This window comes from Sinohyriopsis cumingii, chromosome 15 (genome assembly GCF_028554795.1).
Source record: "Sinohyriopsis cumingii isolate HCF-2022 chromosome 15, ASM2855479v2, whole genome shotgun sequence".
NCBI lineage: Eukaryota > Metazoa > Mollusca > Bivalvia > Unionida > Unionidae > Sinohyriopsis > Sinohyriopsis cumingii.
This window is the reverse complement of record NC_142975.1, coordinates 105,540,657-105,567,398: the sequence shown is the minus strand read 5'-3', so window position 1 is coordinate 105,567,398 and position 26,742 is coordinate 105,540,657. Positions and strand designations below refer to the sequence as shown.

The window sequence follows — 26,742 nt, the reverse complement described above, 5'->3', positions numbered from 1 at the left end:
TAGTATTATTCCTCTTGTGGTTGCAAATTTCAGCAGATGATGTGTTCTAGTCATTTTCTTTATTTATTGTTTAAAAGAAAGATTAAAAGAGAAACCTGCTGACCACTTTTATATTTTCCAAGAAGACCATGACCTGTCCCACAATGTATCTGCTTCATGTATGCATCACAATATCCTTAAATAACACCTTAAATATCACATCAACATTAAAAGGGTGCCAGCTAAAGCCTACATGAATCCCTGCCTAATCATACAATCCTACAGTCAATTTTGAGGTCAGATATGCACATTTATCAGTTTTAAACTAGTGCAACCCAAATACTACACAGTTGAAATTATAACTTTCTAGTTGTTTCTAGCTTCTCTTCTATAAGCTAATATACTGCAAGTGTGGGTTCACCCATTCTACAATACTGTCAGACATTCATTCTCTTCAAGTGTCTACATGTACCTGGTACAATTACGATCGATAGCAAGTGCAATGTTAAGTCTATTATATTTTTAGTAAATGAAGCAGTCTAATGTACACACGTGGGTAAATAAAAAAGCACTATACACTGTACATGCCATGCAAGACACCTACCACTACAATGGCAGCAAATTTGATTTGGGTGAAATTCTTCTCTGGAAATACAAAGTGCTCGTCTATTATAACATTCTTGGACAGATAAACTTAGAATTTCAGTGAAATTAAAGTGAAGGCATAATCTTGGATTATATTACTGTGTTTAAACAAAAGACTCAGCTGACATATCATCACACTTCAGACCACCACAGTCACATCAATAATTCAGCACTGAAATTATTTGCAATGCTACTCAAGTTTATTCCATACTTTATTCATTAGGAGTTGTGTTAGAAATTCTATGACTATTTGGGATTTAATTCTCAATACTGTAAGTTATTTTTACATTATCACTTTGTCTTTTAGGGAAATACATCCTTTGTTGAATTTTACAAACCTTTTTGCTTTTCATTCTTTTCTGTTACTTTGTTTAAGACCGTGACATACATATATATATGTATATATATATATATATATATATATATATATATATATATATATATATATATATATATATATATATATTGCTTTTCTTGCTTTGCACCTGCTTCTTGTTCAGCTCTCACTTGACCCTAATCTGTCCAAAAGAAAATCTTTCCCTTTTCATCATTTGTGCATCAGAGACCCCCCAACCTTTTAATTTGAACCCCAGTTTTGACACCAAGGTTTGTGAGTGTTTTAATGCAATCTTGCATGCAAAAGGGATACACTAAAAAAGATAAGTCACTTCTCCCTAAAGTTCAAGTCTAGCTTGACCAACACAATAGATACAAGCAGACTCAACATCACAAAAATAGAATAAGAAAACCACTGAGTTCAGTATCTGCTAGAGGTCAACTGAAAATAATATACTGCATCCTCATATTGCTTTCAGAAACAGAGATCATGCAAAATTGCCAATGCATGTGTGGGCAACTTAACAATATTGCGGTAGTCGCCTGGGAATTGTAACCAGACAGGAAGCCCAAAACTTTGTCCGTCTACATTTTTAAAGGAAAAACATTTCAGCTGGCTGAAACGCATCATTAGCTGAATAATGATTAAATTGGTAAACTCATGGTACATATCCTTTAATAAAATCAATATGCCTGAGAACATCTGGTCAAAGGTCATTAGCCACATCTGATTTGTTAAAGAAATGTTAGCTGACAAAGGCATACCAGCATTCTTTAACCAACTCAAATGGCACCTAGCTATTTGAAAAACTGAAACACTTGATTTTGTCTTGATAGTCATCAGTAAGGAAAAAGGCATTACAGTAAATATAGCATGATTAAAACAAACAGACTAATCAGTGCACCAGTGTCAACATGGTCTCCGTGCTAGATGCGATCATCTTGAAAAGTTGTCCTCTATTTCTGGGGTCATCTTAATGGAGAAAATGTGCTATGTCTAAGTGTTACAAGTCTATGCTCTTAAAATAAGCAATAGGAAAGAGTGAAAGACAACAAGCTTTGTAAAATTTCCCCAAGAAAACAAAAGTGAACATGAGAAAAAACAACTTACAGTATTGCAAATTAAATTAAAAATTATCCAAGAATTTACAGACACAAGTCCTAAATATACAAAGTCCTGAATAAAACTCAGTACAAATCCTGAAAAGATCCAAAACTGAAGGCGATTAGGAGTCTGTTATAACTTATGGAGTGCTGATGTGTCAACAGTCTTTTGTTGAATCATAGTAATATAACTCAGTGATGCACAGGTTTTGTAGCTTAAATTGCTAAATATCTTTCCTATAAATAAGGAAATCATATAATCCAGAAACTGATTTAACATTAAAGAGAAATATTTCTGTTGATTTCTAGGTTATGAACGGAATTGTTAAATGTCATGATCCAAGGCCGATGGCTTCATGTAATATAAATGGCACCTTTGGATAGTTTCATGTTGCATCTTTGTGACCATCAAATCCCTGTTACATGGAAATCGAATTAAAGGTAACAATATTTTCAGTTTGGAAATATGGATTTATCATTATTATTCACTATATACAAGTATATATATTTACACTTATTCTTATGTTTTAAGAAACCACTCTTGATTGTTATCACATTATTAATTTAAACAATAAATGTATTCATGAGAAATTGCAAAACAGGATATAAATTGTAAGGAGTAGCTTGACCTTATCAAAATGTTTTGTCTAATGACAGAAATCGCACTGCCATGTTAAATTAAATGATTCAATTGATCAATGAAAATGTTTTATTCCATAAAATGATTTTAATCTGTAAGATCTTAATGTGCCATTGTTTCACTAATGCACATGCTAAATTAGATGACCATTGTTAATCATAATAGGGTTTTAGTCATTTAACAGAAAAATCACCCTTACACTAGACTAGTGGGACAAAGCAATCATTAAGATTTCAAAGAAAAAACAACATGAAACTTAAAAATATGTTCTCTCTTACAAATGAATTATATAGACTCATACGTACCTTCAAAATGATATCTAGTTTATTAACGCAAAAAGCAGCTTTGATTCAAAAGTTAATTTTCCATATCTATTTTGGTACTCACTGTTGGCAACTGATTTTTTCCAAATTACTAAAATTTGCATGGATGGAGAATGGTTTTAACTGTTTAATGGATGTATAATTATCAGCAACACTATAATTTGAACATGGAGATACTTTCAGGGGTAGAAGGTGGAGTATAATTTATGACAGACCTATTAGTATATCCATTTACAGTGTAAAGATTACAGGATGAAACCAAAACAAATTAAGATAAACACAAACAAAAGAAAGCGGAATGGATTTGTTACAAATTATTACAAGTATATAGCATGAAGTACGAACACAATTTTGAATAAGGGGTTGTCCATTAATTATGTCAACATAATGGGGGTGGAGGGGGTTTCAAGAAGCTTGACAATTGTTGACATGGGGGAGGTGGGAGTTCAAGATAAATTGACGTCAACAATGTTATTTTTTACAATAAATTTAATAAATCAAAAAATAGGAAATTAGTCGGTACGTTGGTATGGCACACACTCGCTCGCCCGTCAACAGCCCACCAGTTTAATCCTAAACCAGTTGAGCTCTTGCCAAGGAAGTCATAGTCTTGCATCATCATATTTTGTTTTTATTCAATGTAGATTGTAGACTGTAGACAGATTTTTAAGGGAAGCTATTACTAAATTAAAATACTGCACTGAGCCATAGACATCTAAATAGTATAGCTATCCATGGACTTCTATTAAATAGCATCTATGTTATATGTATAGATGCTATATATACTGAAGTCCATGAGCTATCCCTCCAAGGATGGATAACTGAGCCTAGGAAACTTGAGAGACTGACTATTATACAGTCATCTTTAACATAATACATAAAATAAATTATGTAGCCTACACAAGCATACAACTTCTTCAACCAGATGCAGTAACCTTAATGCCTTACAAATATTGTACACTTTGATAACAGACTCTTGTTCATTTCAGGCAAATGCCCACCCACTCCCACAATTTGCATGTGCTGTGAAATTGCTGTTGGGGGGTCACTGAAAGTTTGACAGTTGTTGACAAGGGGGGAGGGGGTAAAAAATTGCCTTAAAATTGTTGACATAATTAATGGACATCCCTTAAGTTGACATGGGAAACATTAAACCAACATAGCCTGGAAAACATTTACATTGTTCTACAAACTATAAAACAGAAAAACAACGATACCCAGCCCCAGTTAAATGACCAAACCACACTTCAACCAGTAGAAACCAACATGATACCTTAAGAATAATCAAATATACAATTACCACATATATCAATCACAAATGCTAAATCTTCAAGATCAAGTTCTGAATAAAATGCTTACCAGAGTGTATAGAATTAAGTGAATAAAATACATATTTCAACCAGCTGGTGAAATTACTTAAGTTTTTCACCCACAAGATGAAATATATATTTCACTCATAGCAAGCATTCTTTTATATTTTATTATAACTCAAATGTATTGGCTATATGTATAACATATTGAAGAAGCAGATTTCTTACTGGATCCCATGCAATTGTAATTGGTTTACTGCTAATGTTCTGCTGTGTTTCGTGATTACTCGTGCAGAAAATTTAAACAGTAACATAATTTGCTTTCCCAATTTAAAGTAAAATAGCACAATTTTACTCCAGTGATATACAGTACAGATTCCTTTTCTCAGAAAATCCAATAATTCACGACCGAGCTTAAAATAAATATGAAATATTCAGTATCAATCATTATCGTTGATCAACATGTAATGAAAAACGTACCACTTTCGAAAGAAAACAAAACTGACAGGATCAAGATGATAGTGTGCAAGTGATCCATGTCAATCTTGTGTCATGCAATACGCTATTACGATATGCAGGTCAGCTGACCAAGTTCAATTATGCCACTCTCTACACAAACTTGACTTGGGTCGCTTTCCAGCCCGTCACCACAGAAGTGTAATGGTCAAAGCGAAGCAACTAGAAGACTTATTGGAGTTTCTATATTTAAAAAAAAAAAGATTAAAAAAATTTAAAAAATCAATTCGCAATTTTGATATCATTCACATTGATTATACTTCTAACACTTGCCGATAGCATTCGGAATAAATTCGTCTCTTTCCAATTTGAGTTTTCTAGTATGCGATGGCCGAAGAAAACTCCGATTGATACAGCTATCCACCGGAATATAACTCGATCATTTCCGTCAGTAGATGATGAACCTGGCTAAGGGTATCTGGTCAAGGGTGCCAAATGGATCACCCAGACCTAACATGTGTCCTTTTCTCGTATATATATATATATATATATATATATATATATATATATATATATATATATATATATATATATATATATATTATTACGTCACCCTCTTAGTAAGAGGGGTGGTTAATTAGATTTGGCTTGCGTTATCTAGACGATGACCTCCCTCGATATTATAGCCCGGCGGGAGTAAAAGAAGAAGAAATTTCAACAGAGAACTGATCGATAATACTGGGAAGAAATAAAGCAATAGGGGCACCCCTTTGACAAGAAAATAACAAATCGGAACAAATTAATAACGGCAATTTCAGTTCAAGTCATATCAATATAGTTTAACAGGTGTGTCAAATCTGGATTTATTACATCATCATAACGAGAGTGAAAAGAGCGCAATATCAACGATTGATTGCATCACCTTCTTGTCTGAGCGTATTTCATCGTATCCTAGCTCATCCTTCCTAAGCTATATGTTCTGCCCCTTCATGGACTTCCTGGTCCCTTTATTATGACCTCGTCGTTCTTTCTTTCCTTTCGTATTTCTGTCTTCGGACTGTCTCGTCTTTCTCTGAGAAAGCTGTTCCTTAAAGGACAAATTTACATAATAATTCGGTATAGACACTATTTAGAGGTACATACAATGCACTTAACGTTATTTAGAGCATGTGGCTTTCCACACACCGCGTAAATTCGGACTTAGTACGGTAGGACATTGACCTCGCTTCCAATGGCAAGACTTAAATTACCACGTGAACGTCTACCAAATATTACCGTATTATTTTACGTATGCTACTACATGTTCGATTACTAATGCATGAGATTCACAAATTGTAACTCACAGCAATCCTTAACCTACAGGATTATCCAAGCATTACAAAATGAGATATAATTTGGTAATTATCGTTAACTGGCGATGATCCGTATCGTCCTAACAACAGAGAAAGTTATTTCATATAACCCTATGAAATCCTATACATATGAACATTCGGGTCTCTCGCAATCAATTCTACCAATGAACTAATAACTGCATAATTAAAAGGTAAACTGCATAACAATTTTAGCATGAACACTTTCCATGAAATTGAATAAAATAGATCGCATAACAACTCTGCCATCAACATTTTTCCATGAAATTGAATACACGATACATAATATGGAAACCTAGTCATGGCAAACACATTTGCATAAAACAAACAATCATACAATAAAATATTACGTGAAACGAAAATTGTGTACCTTGTCGCTGTTTCTTTCAGGATTTGTGTGTCCTAGCACTAAATATGTCTTTCTTTACAAACAACGACCACCTGGTCCCTTCCTTGTTTCACGAGGAAAGTACTAATCTGTTTATGCTTCCCATTGAGTCAACTAAGTTTCATCTTCTGTGAAATTTTCAGACATAAGAATTTCGACTATGGTCGTCACTTTAAAGTCAGATTGCTCTAAATTGTACGCCCTAATTTATTCTACCCAATCATCGTCGGTGGTCCCTAATCTTTCCCAAAGAAATAATTCCTTTCATCAGGCTTAGGCAGCTCAAAATCTGTGAACGACAGTGCGTGACAATTTCTCTTTGAAAATTCGATAAGTGGACAAAGGTTCCTACCAAGCGGTTAGGATTGGTAGCTCAAATGTTTATTTTCTAAGCACCATATTAAGATACCCCGGTCAATTTCATTGCGTCGGACTGCTATCCGTTTGAAGTTTACACTGACGGGGACCGGGGTGAACGAAGAAAAGTCGAAGTGACTCTTCACAAAGACTTTAAACGCGATGAGACTTTAATGCTCAATGCATTCAACTTTAAAACTTTCTGTAATTCAAAATTCGACACTTCACTATATATATATATATATATATATATATATATATATATATAAGCAGCAGGGGGGGCGAATCGGACATTTTGTCCAATCGTCATTTGGCTTAATTATTACTTTCTGCACTCAGCGGATCCGGTGTCGTCAGCGCCCGGTAAAAAAAAAACGACGACGTCGTTGGGGGATCGTCCAAACGTCATTTGGTTTAATTAACACCTTCTGCGCGCCGATCCCCAGCGTCGTCAGCGTCCGGTAAGCACATCGACGATCGCGTCGATGTCATCGCCCCCTCTGCTGCTAAGTGGTTATTTACAATGAAAATTATTTACAACTAACCGAATATTTGGTCAAGTCCAATACGATATCGTGTCCGAGGATCATGAAAATTTATCGTTACAAATCCATGTGGGGTCGACTGAGCATGACTAAAAAAGTTTCGAAAACCATTAAAGTCCATGTCACCGCCACACCAAGTTTGCCAAATATTTCGTAGCGTGTGTGTATCAACGCCGTTGAACACAGCAAGAATATTACAGTTGTCTCTAATTACTTTTGGAATCTGAGTGTATCGTTGAGTGACATATATCACGTCAGTGTTTTTATGCCTGCCTCTGGAAAATATCCTAGCTGGGTTCTTTTGATTGTCTAACATAACATCATCGTACACGACTAGATTGTTAACGTCGCCATCAATATCATCAATACCCGGTGCATCATTGATATCTGTAATAAACTCGATGACATTTTTTTTAGCGATCGCTGATGCATTCTCGTTGAAATCTTTCAACACCTCGTAGCATCGTTGATCATCTACGCTAGGAGCAACCAAATACAACTTATCCCACTTCATCCATCTCATTATTAAATTGAGTAACAATTGCGTCTTGCCGGATCCAGATGGTCCGATGATAATCATCCGGATCGAGTTTGGTAACGCTGCAACATGCTTAACTGGTTCTCTTGTTTTAGTCGCCGAAAAATCAATTATATCCATATCTCTATACATAAATTATGGATCTATATTGTGTGAAGTGTAGAGTGCGTACTGGCACAAATGATATGACAACCGCTACAACAAGAAATAACAGATCGGCGCTTACTGGTAAGTGTGTACAATGCGGTACAAAGAAATTTAGATTTATTTCTATTAAACCCGGGGACGCTTTAAAAAAAAGCGAGGAGGTGATATTGCAGCCAAATTGGCAAAACTCCCCGGAACACCGTGGGCAAAGTATCCAGGAGAAAAACACCTCCCAGGATATAGCTACTGTGGCCCCGGAACACGATTAGATATCAGACTCGATGATCAAAATCAGCCCAAACCCGGTGAGTATCCAATAAACGCTATCGATAAGGCGTGTCATTTTCATGATGTTGCTTACAAAAGTAGCGATCTGCAACAGCGTCATATCGCGGATGTAAAATTAATTCACGCATTAAATGCTATTCCTGATAAATCCGTCAAAGAAAAATTGGCCTCATGGTTGGTAAAATCGGCTATGAAAGGTAAATTAATGATTGGAAGCGGAGCTTCTCGCGCTGGTAATTGAATACGCTAGCGTTTATAATAACAACATGGAATCCATCTATTATTCTCCGAGAGGATACTGGAAGGGGAAGGCCGCAATTGGTAAGCTTGCAAGCGCTGCAAAGGTAACAAAGGCCACTGCGGCTAATTGGTTATCCAAACAGGCTATATGGCAAATTTATCTACCACCGCCTAAACAAATCAACTTCTCGCGCTTTGATGTCAGCGTACCTAATGAAGTTCATCAGGCTGATATACTATTTTTGCCGCATGACAACGGTTATAAATACGCGCTAACCGTAGTTGATGTTGCGAGTCGATACAAACAAGCGGAGCCGTTAAAAACAAAGTCAGCAACTGAAGTAGCCGCTGCGTTTGAAAGAATTTATCGAAGAGGCCCTCTGCGCTGGCCAAATCTATTACAAGTTGATCCCGGTAGTGAATTTCGCGGCGCTGTTTTATCAACGCTGAAACATCATAGCGTCGCGGTACGACGAGGTCATACTGCGCTACATCGTGATCAGGCAATTGTTGAACGATTCAATCGGACTCTCGCTGAACGGTTATTTGGATATCAATACGCGAAGGAATTCATTCAGGAAAAACGATCTCGTGAATGGGTTAAAAGGTTGCCAGGTGTAATTGCAGCGTTAAATAACGAGATTACCCGAGCAATCAACATTAAGCCCAGCGACGCGATTAAATACGAGTATATACCCGGAAAATCAAAAATAAATAGCGTTTCCAAGCCGATTCTCGGCAATGTCACCGTGAGATATCTATATGAACCAGGAGAGCTTGAAGGCGGTAAAAAAAGAGCTACTGATCCTATTTGGAGTGTTACCACACATAACATATCAACGATAACACGATCAACTGGTAGACCACCGATCTACAGACTGGATTCAACTGCTCCTCAGCGCGGATTTACACGCGAGCAACTACAAGTGATACCTGACGATACTCAATTACCCCCACGTGGTCTTAACTAGCGCCGTTGCGTCTATTGCACTCAAGACAGGTCAACCTCACATTGTTTTTGACATGACCGAGACTGTTATCGATCCTGTCCACGGTAAATTGGCGAGTGTCTTTATCCGAATAACGCCAACTCATTATACAATTGCAACTCGCGCAGTGATTATTCTGTTGTTGTCGTAGCGAGATTATTAATTCGGCATCAATATCAAAACGTCGCTGTTTTTTTTTATCCTGTTGGCGGTAACCCGAGAGTTTTCTATCAATGACGCTTGCATCGATGGTGACTTTGTCGCCGGCTTCGTCGGTGGCTTCGTCAATAACAATTCTTCGAAGCTGATTTATCCTTCGTACTCTGGACACTGCAAGATAGACTAGATTCGACCATTCGATGCGATTATCAACTATCCAAACAATTGTGTCCGTGATGGTTAGTCCCTGCGAGGAATGTATTGTTGTTGCGTATCCTAGCGTCCACGGGGATTTATCAGCACGTAGCGCGTCCTCGACGACGCTGATATCAACGAGCACGATATCATTCAGCACGAGAATTTGTTTTTTTGTCCCCGACGCTGTCGGGGCTGGAATTTCAACTTCAATGTTCTGCCGCCGTGTGTCCGCGGGTCTATAACATAACGGCACTGGACGCGTTGGAAACTTTTCCTTATGCAACGTAAACAACTTCCGCTGAAGTGTGTCTCTGACTATCTTTCTGCTCGCTACAATCAAATCGTTTGGTCTCCATGTTTCCCAGAATTCATTTAACGGCGTTTCCGGAATCACCTCGCGGATTATTTCACATTGAATTCTATCCGGCTGTAATCTGATTAATTTTTTAACCCCGCGCAGTTGTTCATCAAGTGCTCGGTAATCAGTATCGGTTTCTTCATAATAGTCCACAAAACCCCTTAACCAATCATGTGGACCCTCGCCGACAAATGGTGGTGGTTGGCCATGGTCCCCACACATGATTACCGCTGTATTCGCGCGCAGCAACCACTCAAGAAACATTTGTAAAGTATCTAACGAAACAGTACATATCTCATCCCAGATGATAATATCGGGAATAAATTTTTCACCCATTCGATCAGGAGTCCACTCACCGCCGCTGTATCGAAAAAAGCTGTGATAAGTAACGGCGTCAACATTTCGTTGTTTTATCTCTCGCGCTAGTCTATGGGTCGGTGTAAGCACGATTATACTTGCCCGCGTACGAAATAATTCAATTGCCCGAGTCGTCTTTCCTGACCCGCCACAGCCGCTTAAATAAACTGTTTTGTGTCTACAAATTGGATCAGAACACGATGGTGCATTAGACCATTCTGACAATTTATCACCGCGTAAGTAGTTGTTCTCAACGGTGACATCTGCTGACGGGGAATAATCGCGTCGTATTTCATTTTTAATTCTCCATGTACCCCAACTCTCGTCCGGACTAGTAAACTCGGCTACGTTTCCCTTATACGCTACGTCAATATAAAACGAATCAACTGCTACTCTAACCGCGGTATCGGGGAATCTATTTATCATCGAGAATAAATTGATAGCGGCATAACCCAGCATAGACGCCCTCAAATGTGGATACGCCGGGCTGTCTCCATCGCTGTAGGTAACAACTGTACCCAACCTCGTTCCATTGGACAAGAAAGCTGTTTTGCAGTTCACGTATCTATTTTTTGCCACTGTGTCCTTGATTACGAAATCATATTCTGCGTCATCTATAATCAGCCGTGAGCAATATCGTTTGTAGTCGTGGTTTTTTCCACCTTGTGTGAACTTACCAATTATTCTTCTACCGAGATCTTTTGCCTCGCGGTTTCGTTGGTTAAATATCCTCCTGGACCATTCGATGATATATTCCTCGTCGGCATCAATGTTTTTTCTGGACTCGTCAATTATGCTATCTAGACGCTCCGGTTCTGGTAACCAGACTTCAGTCTGTGCCCGGTATGATATAATCGCGTCACTGACAATCAACGAAACTAGCATGCTACAATCAATCATATACCGTAGCAGCGCTATTGGCAGCCATCTCTTTTCAGCCATGTGTCTACCGATCCAAATATAGCAACAGCGATGGAGTCCTGCCGCGAATTCAAATGATACTATGCGAGCGAATCCGGTTAAATCAAAATCAGGCAGTGGTCCATTAATAGCAACACGAATCATTTCATGACTGGGGTGTCCAAATCGTCTAAAGTACTCAGCGGCGGATCCATACCCGAGAAAACTCGCTGGATAACAGGCAACCATATCAACCGAGATCATAGCGTCGCGGTTGTATTCAGTGTTCCATAGTCCACCGTGATAGTATTCCAAACAACTGGATTGTACATCCGGTAGAAATTCCCTGCGCGTTGGTCTCCACGCATTTTTCCTTGCTGCAACATGAGCTACAACCGATGGAATCGTAAAACAATTTGTTAGCAGTTGTTCATCATGCTCCTCAAATTCTATGGCGGTTTTTTTCATCCTGTTGTGAAATGCTTCAGTGCGATATAATTCACCGTTTGGTCTTACAAACTGATCAAAGGTATCCGCATCGTTTTCAGCGCTGCGAAGTAACCACATTGATACAGGGTCGTTTTTACACAAGTAGGCAATAGCATCAAATAGTTTCCTCTCCGCGAGAAAACCGTCCTTGGAGAATTGTTCTCCCAGGAATTCTTCGGGGATATACTTTACTGTTCTATCCCGTGGAAATATTGTGATCACGGGCGTCCATGCGTGTTCGTTATGATCAATAATTTTGATTGGGGCTCCCTTCGATTTATACTTCGATTCGTATAATACTTCACCGGTTATCGTTGTAACGGTTATTGGAAATCTCAGCGATGTTTCTAATCTCGCTATGTCGCTGATGGTTGCTCCACGCTCTTTTACGGTTAGTTCCCACTGGTTGATTTTGCTACGTCGTAAATCAGTCAATTTGTTTCCTCGACATGCATTTGTAAAATGCTCTATTATTCGTTCTGCTACACAATTTATCCCAGTTGACTGTTTCATCGGTTTCAGTTTTCCGATATCAGGTTTCTTATTTAACAGGTATATTCCATAAACAACTGCTGTTTCAGGATACGCTCGTTCATAGTATGGTTTGTCAATTCCGGTTAACAACCCCGGCTTGGAGTCGCGGCTGACAGTGACTGTTTTCTTGTCGCTGAGAACTGGTTCAAATTTATCACGCATGATCCAATCGCCTGATTCCACCCGGACAATGAATTTTACTCTGAAGAAATACCTTTTACCGTCAAGTTGTGATATTATCATTGCTGCGCGGTTGTCGTTCATGGTAGCATCAACAACACCATCAATTCGAAATGTTGACCAACTATGAGATGCACCATCACGTTTGAATTCATTGATACAATCGCGTATTTTATTCAACAGGGTTTTATCGTTTATTAACGCTTTTGGTGTGTCCTTGAGGACTCTATCGAGATTGAACTTAATATTTTTCCAGGGCTTAATTACTGCTAATCTCTCAAACTCATCCATATAATTAAAACAAGTATTTAAATGAAAGAATATAGTATAATGAATCACTGCAAATGGTTGATGATTGGGTCGACAACCCCGTGCAATAAATCATGTAGAGGTGAATTCTGCGGGTATCATTTACAAAGCGTTCGTAATGGTTCTCTTGGCCCCCTCCCGTGCTTGGTTTGTCACGTCGGTGTAAGAGGAAAATCGCAGTTGTGTATCAATTGTGGCGGAAAGCGATACAGGGAACTAAAACGCTATTATGACAAGCGAATTAAAAACGCCGTCATTAACCCCACCGCCGACTTCGTCATCAAAACCCCCCAAGACTACGTTGAAAGATTCATAATTAAACCAAATAATAAATTAGACAAGTAGTATTATTATACAAATGGACCAAGAATTTCAGCCGCATCCCCTGCTCGTCAATTACGAAGCATCTCGCGACGGTATTGTTAGAAATCGTAGACTGAAGAAGCCGGTTGGATGGAAAAACAATCACGGGTATTTAATGTTTACTGCTGGAGGGAAAAAATATCTCTGTCACAGAATCATCTATGAATGTTTCCACGGATTGATCAAAGATACTCTCGTTATTGATCACATTGATTCTAATTATCAAAATAATAGACTGTGTAATCTGCAAGCCATCTCTCAGAGTGAAAATAGTAAAAAAGGCCAAACCGGTAAATACCCAAAGAAAGCAAAACCCGTAAAGTCATTTGATACAACAACTCACGAGGAAAAAATATTTCAGTCGATGAATGAGGCAGGAAAATATTTTGACATTTATATCGCCTCAATACGATTTGTTGCAGAAGGAATACAGAATTCAGCGATCTCAAAAAAGACCGGGCATAGAATTCGATTTTCATATATAACAGAAATCAGCGAGTGATGAAGTCACCGGCGCCTATGGCGCTGACGAGGTCACGTCTAACGAATTATTAAACACCTTCGGAATTGATACACGGGGTTTCATTTTTCTTTTTATTTAAAAACAAGATGTTTTATAAGAATAATGAATATCGAAGACATCAATAATATATTAGCCGAGATTTCAAAATTAAAAAATCAAGGAATTGAATTATCTGATGGTCTCGACAGTGAAAAAATATTATCCGATTATGAGATTATTAACGAACAGTCGAAACGGGGGCGTTTTACCCTGGCCCGCGAGTATTTTTTTATAAAACGATTACAACATACGATTAATGAGAACCTGTACCACAATGACGCAAATGCATTCATTGGACTATTCACTGCCGTTGAAATAATACGAAAAAAACTCGGACGTGTTTATGAACGACGCCGGGAGATTTCTAGTAAGATCAAAAACATTAGAAGGATTATAGACGAAAACTCCGTGGAGCCCCCGATGGTACACTCGACGGAAAATTAGAAAATTGCGGATCAATTTACAATAATGGTAGGTGAATCACTTACTACTCGGCTAGCCAGAGAGCGGCTAGCAGCGCTTAGAAAGTTTATATCGTTACGAGACAGAGTGAGAGAGAAACTTCAAACGCGACAACAAATGCAAACTGATTTTGCTGTTGGAAGTGAACAGTTATTTGCCCCGGTAACTAAAGCGACTAAGGATGTTACGGCGGTAACTGTACCCGTTCTTGGTGCGCTTGAAAAGATAGCGGCAGAGACAAAACAAACAAAAAGGTCTTTAGAAACACTCCCTGCGAAAATAGCGGCTGCTACAACACGGAGGCCACCACCACTCGCTATAACCGAACCACAAGAACCCTATGTTACAATGGCCGACGAGGAAGAACCAGGCGCTACTGCGAAAGAACCAGAAGAAGAAATACCCGAAGAAACACCAGAAGAAGAAATACCGGAAGAAAAAGAGGGGAATATACCCCGTATTGTACTCAAGAAGAGCACAATAGATGAAATTAGAGGCTTCAGCAACAGGGAAGAATTAATTAATTTTGCTGCCAACAATTTTGCTAAGAGCATACGAGATAAGAAGCATATCAATAGCGGTTACGAGAAAAATATAAAGTCGTTAAAGGACTGGGCAAGAATAGTGTATTTAGCGAGTAAACATAAAGATGCATTACCACATCGTAGTAAATCCGATTACGACGCATTCCACAAGGAAGTTAAGAGTATAACACCAAAAAAAGGAAAAGGATACTCTGTTGGTAAAGAATCCTACGGCGTTACCTGTCCTGGTAGTGTTCTCAGTGATATATCACGGCTGGAAGTACTAATCGGAGGAAAACGAGCCGGAAATAACTCTCCGGAAATAATCAATGAGGCCGCTGATATTTGCAAGCGTTTATTTGCAGGCGGTATTATGGACATTAATGCATATCGAACGCTCATAGACGAGCTCGTGGATGATTAATTGGAAAACTGGTGTTTTTAATAAGGATGATCATACACTACAACCATGATAAACCAGTACTCGTCTACGTGGTAAACTCGCGATTGCCTGTTTACCGCGCGTACTATGGAGATGGTCTCGGTAGCACCATTGCGGGGTTATTTACAAGAATGGCTCCAAAAGTAGCGCCGTTAGCCAAACAATTAGGAATGAAGGCTATTGATGTTATTCGTGATAAGGGTATTAGTGCTATTGGAGATGTTGCCGGAAAGGCGCTTTCTGCCGCGCGAGACAAACTAATGTCGTTGGTGAAATCCAGGAGAAAAAAACAGAAACCACCGGTGATGCCATCAACGACAGTGATGCCTGCAAATGTCAGTAAAGTAATAAATAACGCCGTGGAGGAAAAATTAGAGTCGTTGGCGACGACTCCGTCGTTGGCGACTTCGCCATCCGCCGATGCGGCAACCAACGCGCTCATGAACGCGATAGCGGGGAGTGGTTTAAATTCAAAGAATTTACGACGAAAAAATCGCAATTGAAAACATCAACATGATAAATAATAGAATGTTTGCGCGTACCGCTGATCCCGCGTTTGATATGGATGCCCCAGTGCGCAGGGATGATTCTGTCCGTGATTATCAATATTATTCTTATTATGCAGCGCAACCCGACCTACGATCGCGAATTGAACTTCAGGTCCAAGATACCAGTAAATACTTTCTGCCGTGTGAAGCGTTTATCGAAATTGAGGGAGAACTCGTGACAAATGCCGCCGATAATGCACCATACGCAGATGACCATCGTGTTCGAGTTGGCTTCGTCAACAACGGTATCATGGCGTTATTTGAGAGCGCCAGATATCTTATTGACGGGCGAGAAATTGAATCAATAGAACGCGAGGTTGATGTTGCAACGACGATAATTGGGTTGGCGAGATACTCGGATGATTATACAAGATCGGCGGGCCCATCTATGATGTTTGCAAAGGACACCACCAATAACGCTGACCATATTCAGTACATCAACGTGCTGGCGGAAAGAGATACCGCAACTGACCCACAGGCTGAAGCAGCCAATCCAGACCGCAGAGCAAGACCAGGCGCTAATTTCACTGTTATAAAAAGCACCAACAATGATTACAATCTAGGATTCGCAGCACGAGTAGGAATGTTGCAAGGACCACGCCGACAGTTTTCATGCGCGATTCCACTCCATCACATATTTGGATTCTGCAGAAATGTCAGAAAAGTTGTCTATGGGGCTAAGCATACAATCGCGCTGACGCGAAGGGGCGATGATAACAATGCAATATGGCATGCTGCTGGCGTCGCTGCCGGTAAAGTCATTTTAACTAAAATGGCATTGTGGATGCCGGTGCTGACTCCATCAGTTACCACGGAAGCACGATTGTTAGCATTTATGGAACAGGGAGGGAAATCGTTGTTGAGTTGGCTAGCGGTAACAACTGATGCTAAAGAGGATAACGTCGCCGATACGTTTACATGGCACCTGGCATCAAAACAGGGTGTTTCAGCCCCGCGTCATATATTCATAGCGCTACAGAATAGGGAACGATTGGGCAGTCAAGAACGCAGCCATATGATATTTGATCAATTAGGAGTCAGGGATGTTTCGCTGAGAATAAACGGACAACAGGAACCATCCGAGGATATACAGCTTAATTACGGCGACAACCATATCGCACGTGTGTATCATCGATTGCTGTCGTATATGGGTCGTGATCAAAACGTCGACACTGGTTTGCAAATATCACAACTTGATTTTAAAAACCTGTATCCGATTTATTATTTTTCGCTGGAACATCTTGATTTAACGAGACAATCCGTCGTTGATATACACTTCCGAGCTCGTATAGCCCCGGGTGGTGTTAATTACAGAGCGGTTGCTGTCATTCTCAGCGATAAATCAATGCTGTTGGAAGGTGTTGGTGGACGAATGAGAATCATTGATGCACCAGTGGAAAACATGTAATTGAAAGCACAAACGCGTTTACAATAAATGTCGTATAGTGTCGTCAGTGTAGAGTTGACTGATGGTCAAGTCAAGAAATTACGATCAAAGTCGGCTAAACAATGCGGGACCACAATAACGCTGAAGCCGTCACAGATGGCAGGTGGTAATCATAAGATATCGTTGACGGCGCGTCAAATAAAACATTTCAATAATGCGATGAAGAATAAAAAGGGTGTTCAAATAGATTTCTCGGCCGCAGCGATCAAGGACATGGAAAAGACCGGTGGGATATTTCCGTTGTTAGCCGCGATTCCGGCATTGATTGCCGCGGCGGCCCCAGCAGTGGCTAAGGCGGCGGCGTTAGGAGCCGTTGGTACCGCGGCGGGGATGGCATTGAAGAAGGCAACCGGGAAAGGTTACAAAAAAAAACGACCCGTGGCCGGAAAGGGTCTAAGACTACCGGGGACCCCGTATTCATGGTATTCGGGAAAGGGTCTAAGACTACCAGGAACCGTTTATTGACTCGGGAGTCAATGACTCCTGAGTCAATGACTCCAATGTCTAATTTTGATTTAATAGACGCCGCAAACGCGTTAGCGATAAAAAACTTCAGAGGTGTTTTCATGAGGGATCAATTACCGGCGGCACCAAGGAATATTGAAACCGGCATAATTAACCTCGATGGGTCCTCCGGAGCGGGAACTCATTGGGTTGCATACGCGATTGATCCGCGTGCAATCGTCTATTTTGATTCATACGGGTTAGCCCCGCCGAAAGAGTTCATGCGGTATATCCGGGCGTGTTCAGCCCGGGCGTGTTCAGCCCGGGTTTTTTATTCCACGCTGCCAACACAGCAGTTAAGCGACCCGCCGATATGTGGCCGTGAGGTATTGAACGTACTTGCGGCGATTTCATCATCGCGAAAACCACCTCATATGGTTGTAAACGAATATACTAGTGGGGTCGTAGAAGCTCAACGGATTTTAGAGAATAACATTTACAATAATAATGATTGATATTTGGGGGCGACCGGTTTCGGCGCTAAAAGAATCCACGGAAACGGCCGCCGCCGACATAAAAAAACTAATTGAGGATGAAATCGCTGATATGTTGAATCTAACAAGTGTTGACCCGGGCGAAATAGTTGTATTTCAAGACCGCCAGGGTAAATTGAAATCCAGTAATGTGTCGCTGAATGACGTTTTAATACGACAGCGTGATGCCGCCGATGGCACCATAGCGTTGTATACCGGCGACGGACTACTCAAACCGGGTAGACATATATTTCAGATAGAGAATACGATAGAATTAATCCAAGACGGTGTTATAAGGTTGAATAGATCAATAATCGAACTCGAAGGGCATGTGAAAACAACTATCGATAGATTTTTTGGGTACCCGATAGTATTCGAACCAAATCTTGCAACAATAAAAAATACTATTTTGGAGTTTACGACGCTGTCGGGCCAATTTTACACGTTACGAAAAAATGTTAACAGGATCGATGACAACTTTGATAAATTCCTTGGTAAAAAAAATACCAAGCCGGATGAAATCACAATAACTATAAATGATATCACTGCGTATGGACAGGAAATAAAAACAATCAAAACTGATGTTGCAACAAACAAAAGGAGTGTAGACGCGCATGAACGGGAAATAGAAATAATCGGCGCTAATGTTGCAACGATCATAAATAATGTAGACTCGCATGGACGGAAAATAGAAACAATCAAAACTGATGTTACAACGATCATAAATAATATAGACGCGCATACACAGGAAATAGGAATAATCAAAACTGATATTGAAGCGAACAAAAAGGGTGTGGACGCGCATACACAGGAAATAGGAACAATCAAAACTGATGTTGAAGCGAACAAAAAAAATGTAGACGCGTATTGGCGGGGAATAGGATTAATCAAAACTGATGTTGCAGCGAACAAAAAAGGTATAGACGTGCATACATATGAAATAGGAACAATCAAACTTGATGTTGCAGCGAACAAAAAAAGTATAACCGAGAATACACGGGAAATAGAAACAATCAAAACTAATGTTGCAGCGAACAAAAAAGATGTGGACACGCATATACAGGAAATAGGAACGATTAAAACTGATGTTGAAGCGATTAAAAACGGACTACCGAGAGTAGCAGAGCAATTCGAAAAAATAAAAATCCCTCATGAGAACATCATCAACACAGTATACACAATTCGGCATGGATCATTCGATTGGACTCCTACACAGAATACAGTAAATATCACCGCAACTGTTAAGGGTATTTATCGATTGACACTGGTTTCAATGATGCAGTTTAATATATTATCGTCGAGTTCATCCGGGTTTAACAATACAATATCAACAATTATAGACAAGAACGCAACTGAACTATTTACAATTTATGCCGTTGATAGAAATCTAGCCGGGGCAAACATTACATGGTATGTGGAATTTGCAGCGAATCTAAGTAATTAAAAACACTAGCTCTTTTAAAATAAAAATGACCACCAAGGAAGTTGAATCAGAGGTATCACCGACGTCACATCAATATCGATTCGATACCGCAAAAGAATTTTCCGCGAACCTGAAAACGCTTTCCGAACAATACCGTGTAAAAATAAAAAAATACCGTCGTAAAATAACCGCCATCGACGCGGTCGTGTACTCGGTGTCGGGTATAGTAGCTGGCGCCGGTGTTATTTTATCCACGGTGACCACGATAGCCCCGATCGCTGTTCCAATCGCTGTCTCCGCAATGACAACAGTTGCTGGAGTTGCCAACGCAATCACTAGGAAGATATCATCGTGTTTTCAGAAAAAACTCAACGAGTATACAGTAAAACATCAAATAGTATCCGACGCATACTCGAAATTATCCGGGTTGATCTCGTTATCGATTGATAATTTGTTCGTATCCGATGTTGAATTCTCCACGATGGTCCAGTTATATAGCTCCGCGATGTCAAAAATCGAGGATTTTCAACTGGAAGCCGAAACCACCTGGTTGTTAAAATTAGACACTAAAAACAACGAATAATAATAATGTCGCTGAACCCCGAAGGGTCTCAATTACTTCAGCGGATCGCGGAGAACACCACTCCGGTACAAACAAGTATGATATCGATAACATCAACGAAACCCGAATTCAGTGTGAACTTCCCATCACCGGTTCCAGTAAAGGAAATAGCGCTGGCAAAATTGCGAGTATATCACAGTTGGCCTAATATCCGAGCGGACGCATTTAACGGACAACAACCTAATAACTCGCTGGTTTTTGCACGGACAAATAAACCCGATGGGACCCCAAACTGGGAGGAGGTTACAATACCAACTGGGTCATACCAAATAGAGCAAATCAATAAAGAATTTCAACGCAGGATAAAATCGATCACAGGAAAGGAATCAAAAATCGCTATTACGGTTCATGAACCGACGTTATCGTCGACGATTGAAATAAGCACACCGGGGTATATGGTTGATATTTATAACAGTTCAATAAGAACCATACTAGGATGGCCTGAGAATCCACCTCATGAAAGTCCGCCGGAATCTTACACGAATGCGCGATCGTATCATGAGATTAATCCCAGTTATCGAGATAATTTGTCTATTATGAAAAACACGTTATTACTCAGTCGGTTTGCATTTCAAAACAGGAATACCATGCAATGGTATTTTTTGTATGAGGACACTCCTGAATCACACGTCCAGCTCGCAGTTAGTTTAGATGATATCATTAATACGTTTGCTGAGATTAATCGTATTTGCCAATCACAACTAGAACAACTACGGAAAACAAAAGCACAAAAACACATCGAGGTGTTAAATCAACTTATATCAGACATGGAATATATTAATAAACGAATCGTCGGGATAATATCTGCTAACAGCGATGATAATAAGCAAAAATTCCTAACCGAGTATAATATCACAGAAGCCGATTTACCCGATTTTAGGTTTCCAGAATACAACGCGCCAGAACTAAGAAAGTCTCTTAATGATTTTTTCGCCCCATCAACTATCCTCAGACACGATAACGGAGATGGTGGTAGGCATATTGCTCCATACAACGTAAATATCGCATCGGTGATAGCAATCAATCTAGTGTGTGATGTTATCGAAGGGAGTTATCAGGTGGATACCAAGCAATCAAATCAAGCTCAACAGGGGTATATCCTTTATTCGTTTTCACCAACAGCCCCTCCGGGATTTTTAATCGTTGAGAGTCCGATTAATCCGGTCTATATGCGATGCCATGATCGGTTTTTAACGAGAATTAATTTCAGACTTACCGATCAGTCAAATAACCTAATTGATCTGCAAGAGGAGGAGTTAGTGATCACTCTGTTTGTAAGATCATAAAGACCCTCATTGTAAATAACCACTTAGCAGCAGAGGGGGCGATGACATCGACGCGATCGTCGATGTGCTTACCGGACGCTGACGACGCTGGGGATCGGCGCGCAGAAGGTGTTAATTAAACCAAATGACGTTTGGACGATCCCCCAACGACGTCGTCGTTTTTTTTTTACCGGGCGCTGACGACACCGGATCCGCTGAGTGCAGAAAGTAATAATTAAGCAAAATAACGATTGGACAAAATGTCCGATTCGCCCCCCCTGCTGCTATATATATATATATATATATATATATATATATATATATAAAAGTAAAACGCATACCAAATTAGACTGAGTGACGAAAATAAAATACTGCAATGCTTACCATTTCAAAAATGGCAATTGTGACCAAATTATTATGTTCAAAATAATATTAATTTTGGGCACACGGGATACCACCCCTGTATTTTCCTGACTCGCGATATGTCGGCCTATTCTCCTTTTGTTTCTCTGTGTTCCTTTGCAAATAGGGGTTTCATTACATTTTTACCTCTTCTTTAGTACCAATATCATGGCGAGTATCTCCAACCCATTTCTTGCTCCTGGTTATATTGTTTTTGTAAATGTTATGTTACAAGGTGTGGGTACGTGAGGCCATAAGAGGGCACCATTTGACATACCACCCATTTGTCATGTACTGAGTGTACTGTGGCACTCACCCTCTCCATTTACCATTTATTAATGTATAGGTAACAATGGTTGTCCTGTTTGTTAGCAGTGAGAAGATGCAATGTGGGACCTGGCAGAAAATTGCCACAGTTACAGAGGCAAGAAGAAGGGTTCTATTTCATCTCTTCAACTTAAGATCACCGAATCCATTCCAAGGTAGGGTACATTTCACTTCCTGTCTTAAGAAAGTCAACAACACCAGTCATGGAAGAATCAGCAGTACTTTCCATGTCTGGGAAAGCAACTAAAGGTCTCTGGTTATTTGAACTAATACTGAAGGCTCCTGTTAGGGATAGATCCTGGGCCGCTTGCAAGAGAGGGAAATTGTTGGTGCCTATACGATCTAGTCTCACCATCCTATAGGCATGGACGAGTGGTGTTCTCACTATTACTATGACATAGATGTGTTAACTTGAGTTCTCAAAACAGAGGTTCTTCTATCAGGTAATCATCACAGGACAGACTGGAGATTGGTCGTATGGTCACTAGCCACTTGGATTAATCACTTGGCACTGGTCAGTCACTATAAACTGGGCATCTATTTCCCATCAGTGGTCACTGGGTAACGCTCTTAGAGCAACTGGACATCAGGTATTGATTGACAGTCTAGGAACAGTATCAAGTCAACGCACCCTTTCGGTATGTTACCATTCAATCTGTATAATGATAAGGAGTCTGGCTCTACACTTGCAGCACATGAAGGGGATTGGATCCATAAGCCTTGCCCACCTCTGTCCCCTTTTAATCCCTACAGGATTTGGGAATACCTACTGCCTAGTAGGGAATTGTCCTTTCCGCCCAAATGATGTGATAATGTCTCTTCTTAGTTTCAAGGTACATTGCATAGGGCTGGCCATATATCTTCTCTGTTACCTCCTTGTTTAGCTTGGATACGTCAGTGGGTAGGTACATCTGAGGATACATCTGGGAATACGTCTGAAGAGCTATTTCCCCATTTAAAATAAACAGAGAACCAACCTAAATTTTCTGTCAGTTATTCTACTGGGGATGGATCATTACTCCCCTCTGGTTATCAGATTTTACTATCGTTACTGAAACAGATACCAAAGGCTATTTAATCGGGCCAAGCATGGCAGGCCAAAACAAACCTAGTTTCATAAGTTTCATGTATTTCTTAATGTCAAGTTCATCACTTCTCATTAATACACGAGACTTGGAAATTCCGTTCTCGTCTTAATTACACAAATGATGAAATTCACTACCTGGCTTTACATTATGTTCAGCGAATACACACATTCAAGTCTTTAGCATACATGAAATTACCTGAGATCGGTGAATTCATTCTCATAACGCATATTAACTAAAGTAATACAAGAAACACTTAGAACCTAATTCCTATAATAAAAACAACAAGACGACTAATTCAAACAATTCGACAACCTTATATAAAGAAGATTATTGTACGAATTCATATACATAAACTCAGCACAGTTATACTTATATCAAGAGAATTGATCTACGAATTTAACTAATAAATTCATGCAAATATTATCAAATAATTGAAGTAAAACATCATATTGGTACCCCCATAAATCTAATTAATTGTTCTCTGGCCCAAACTAATGTGCTTTTCGTAGATCGACCGAAATTCACCCCTTCTCAAAAGTTCACTTGAGAACCATTCAGAAATGCTTGATTGACACATTGATACAAAAATCTGACAATTAAGTAAGCAAAAAGTGAATTTTGCCCTGCTTGTGTTACATTTTAGAACATATTGTCTGACACGGTATAACTGTAGTAGTAAAGATAAATCTAACTCTGAATACCCAGTACCTGTTCGTAAAATGCAGCGGATGCGATTTGGGTATGTCTGGATATTATCAGAAATTTTGCACCAATTTTTTGACAATTCCCTACCTCCTGACAAATTTGTTTAATAAGAAATCCACGTTTCTGTGGTTAGACAAGTTGTCAAGCATTGTCTGTTGACGCAAGTGATACTGGATTTGGTGGAGTATTGATTCAAGACAAACAAGGTGTGGATCATCCAGTCTGCAATCTAAAGCACCAGAAAAATTATTCCAAAATCGAGATGGAATGTTTGGCTTTGAAATTGGCGTTGTAGCTCTTTGAAGTGTGTAGAAGTTCAGTTCTCTCCGATTATTGTATTCAGTAATCCCAAGCCCCTTACTTTCATTAACAAAATGAGAAACAAAAATCACGGATTGATGAGGTTAAGTTTGATGTTGCACAAATGCAATATTGACATTAAGAAATATGGAAATGATAATCTGATTGTAGATGCACTCTCAAGTGCATAGAAGAAATATATTGCTCTATGTATTCTTTGTGTCACTCATTAGGCATATTGCTATATAATGTTATATATTATAGTATCATATGCATATTTGACTAACATATAATGAAAGCGTCATTGTATACATCTTTCTGTTCTTTATGAGGGGAGGTTTTGTGTACATTTATTTATATTGTTTGCTTGATATTTCTGCGCGATAGAGGGTCGGTTTTGGCCTACCTAACTACTGTATTTGCTGAGGGTTTTGTCTACCTGACTTCTGCCATTTTTTTTTAAAGACGTTAACTTTGTTTTGAGTTCAAGGCCTAGCCTTATTTAAAAACTTAGAGTGGTCTAGAAGCTAACTTGTGACCCACATCCAATTCATTTTAATGAGTCTTGGGTCAAGTGATATTAGTAGGTTACTGTGAAATGTATTTCATGCCTCACTGGGTTCAGTCTTAAGCACTGTTGATGCAAGAATCATCAAACTCGATGAATTGACACCCTTCAGAACAACAGCATTGCAGCAAATGATCAATGTGACCCACATTTCACATACTACGGGATCTGATGATGTTTTAATTTTACTGTATAATACTCTTAAGCCTTGAATTATGAAACTCGATGAGAGGATGTATATTAATAATTCACACTTAATTGACTTTGGTTCAGTTTGACATTTTTAGTGTTCATGATTTAGTCATTAAATTAGATGATTGTTTACACCTCTCACAGTACTACACCCATACCAAAAGTTCACCGCAAGCTGTATTCTACGTTTTACTGGTAGTAGGTTTATTTTTTTGCATCATTGGAACTTTTGTTCCATGTGGAGTAAATATGTTTACGTTTGTAGAGCCTTCATGCCGTAGACGCGATCGTGTCTCACACACAAGGTATTCAGACTTGGCGGCGGTAATATCTCTGCAACCTGGGACATCTTGGAGCGTATTGGGACATCTTTGACTTTTAAAAATATCGCTCATAAAAATATTCATATTTTGTATAAACCGTGCTGATTCTTTCTTTAATTCAGTCACTGTTGCTAAATAGTAGCAACCTATAAATGGCTGGTAAAAAAAAGGGAAAATAGAACTTAAGCGTTTATTGTGATAGCTACTTTCATGATGTGTTATTCTTTTTCATAAGCTTACCATTTCATTCAAACTAGTAACAACTGAGCTGTTTACACTAGAACATTCTTCCTAATAGATTTCCCCCCAGTTAAAAAACTCTTGCTCCGCCAATAAAGAGTTATATGTAGGAAATATAATGACTGTTGTAGGGCCGATCGTGGGTGGGTAGTCCGGGATTTTCAGAATCTCCCCCCCCCCAAAAAAAAACCACTTACCTACACACAAATGTGCAGACACTTGTCAATGAAATTTGACCATCACTTTATTCTTGCGCACGTTTATTGGGTATTATGCACACTCTTGAGTAAATAGACATATACTTTTGCTTTGGTGCGCTTACGAGCAAAGTCAGTGCCCCATTTGAAATTTTAGAACACACGCTCCCCCAACACTTTACCTGAGGCGGTGGCTGAGCTGATAAACAGATGAGTCACGTAATCCACGATGCAAGGGCTGTGAGTGGTACATGTGCAAGGTAATAATGTTGATGAAAATCAAGGTTCTAAATTCCGCTAATTAATGCATTCAATGTTTCTGTTTATATCCAAAATGCTACCCATAACTCTATTGATAAAGTTATAACTTGAACAACATTAAATTGAGATCTAGCCAAATAAACGAATTATATCAACACACCTGGTATACGTAAATACATATAAAAGTAATCTTTGGGTATATCGTCAGACCGATTGGCGTAATTTAATGCTGAATTCTTAAAGACAAATTCAGGGCAATAAGCGAACAAGGTGATCCTGCTACTGATAAATGAAGTCGTTACGGAACCTTCTAACTAAATAACGTTTTAAATTTGGGGTTCCCATAAAATCTTGTCATTAAAAGC

The 26,742-nt window shown here is 39.3% G+C and overlaps 1 protein-coding gene across 4 annotated transcripts in view; it reads right to left on the bottom strand.

Annotated features, from left to right (window-relative positions):
- Positions 1 to 5,079, bottom strand: part of LOC149782422 (nephrin-like) — a 103,819-nt gene extending 98,740 nt beyond the window's left edge. For all 4 annotated transcript variants that reach the window (XM_089933816.1, XM_089933818.1, XM_089933817.1 and 1 more), the window contains exon 1: positions 4,818 to 5,079. In XM_089933816.1, coding sequence (XP_089789942.1) covers positions 4,818 to 4,875 — 58 coding nt within the window. In that variant the 5' untranslated portion in view covers positions 4,876 to 5,079. The remainder of the gene's footprint in view (positions 1 to 4,817) is intronic.
- Between the last annotated feature and the right edge of the window lie 21,663 nt (positions 5,080 to 26,742).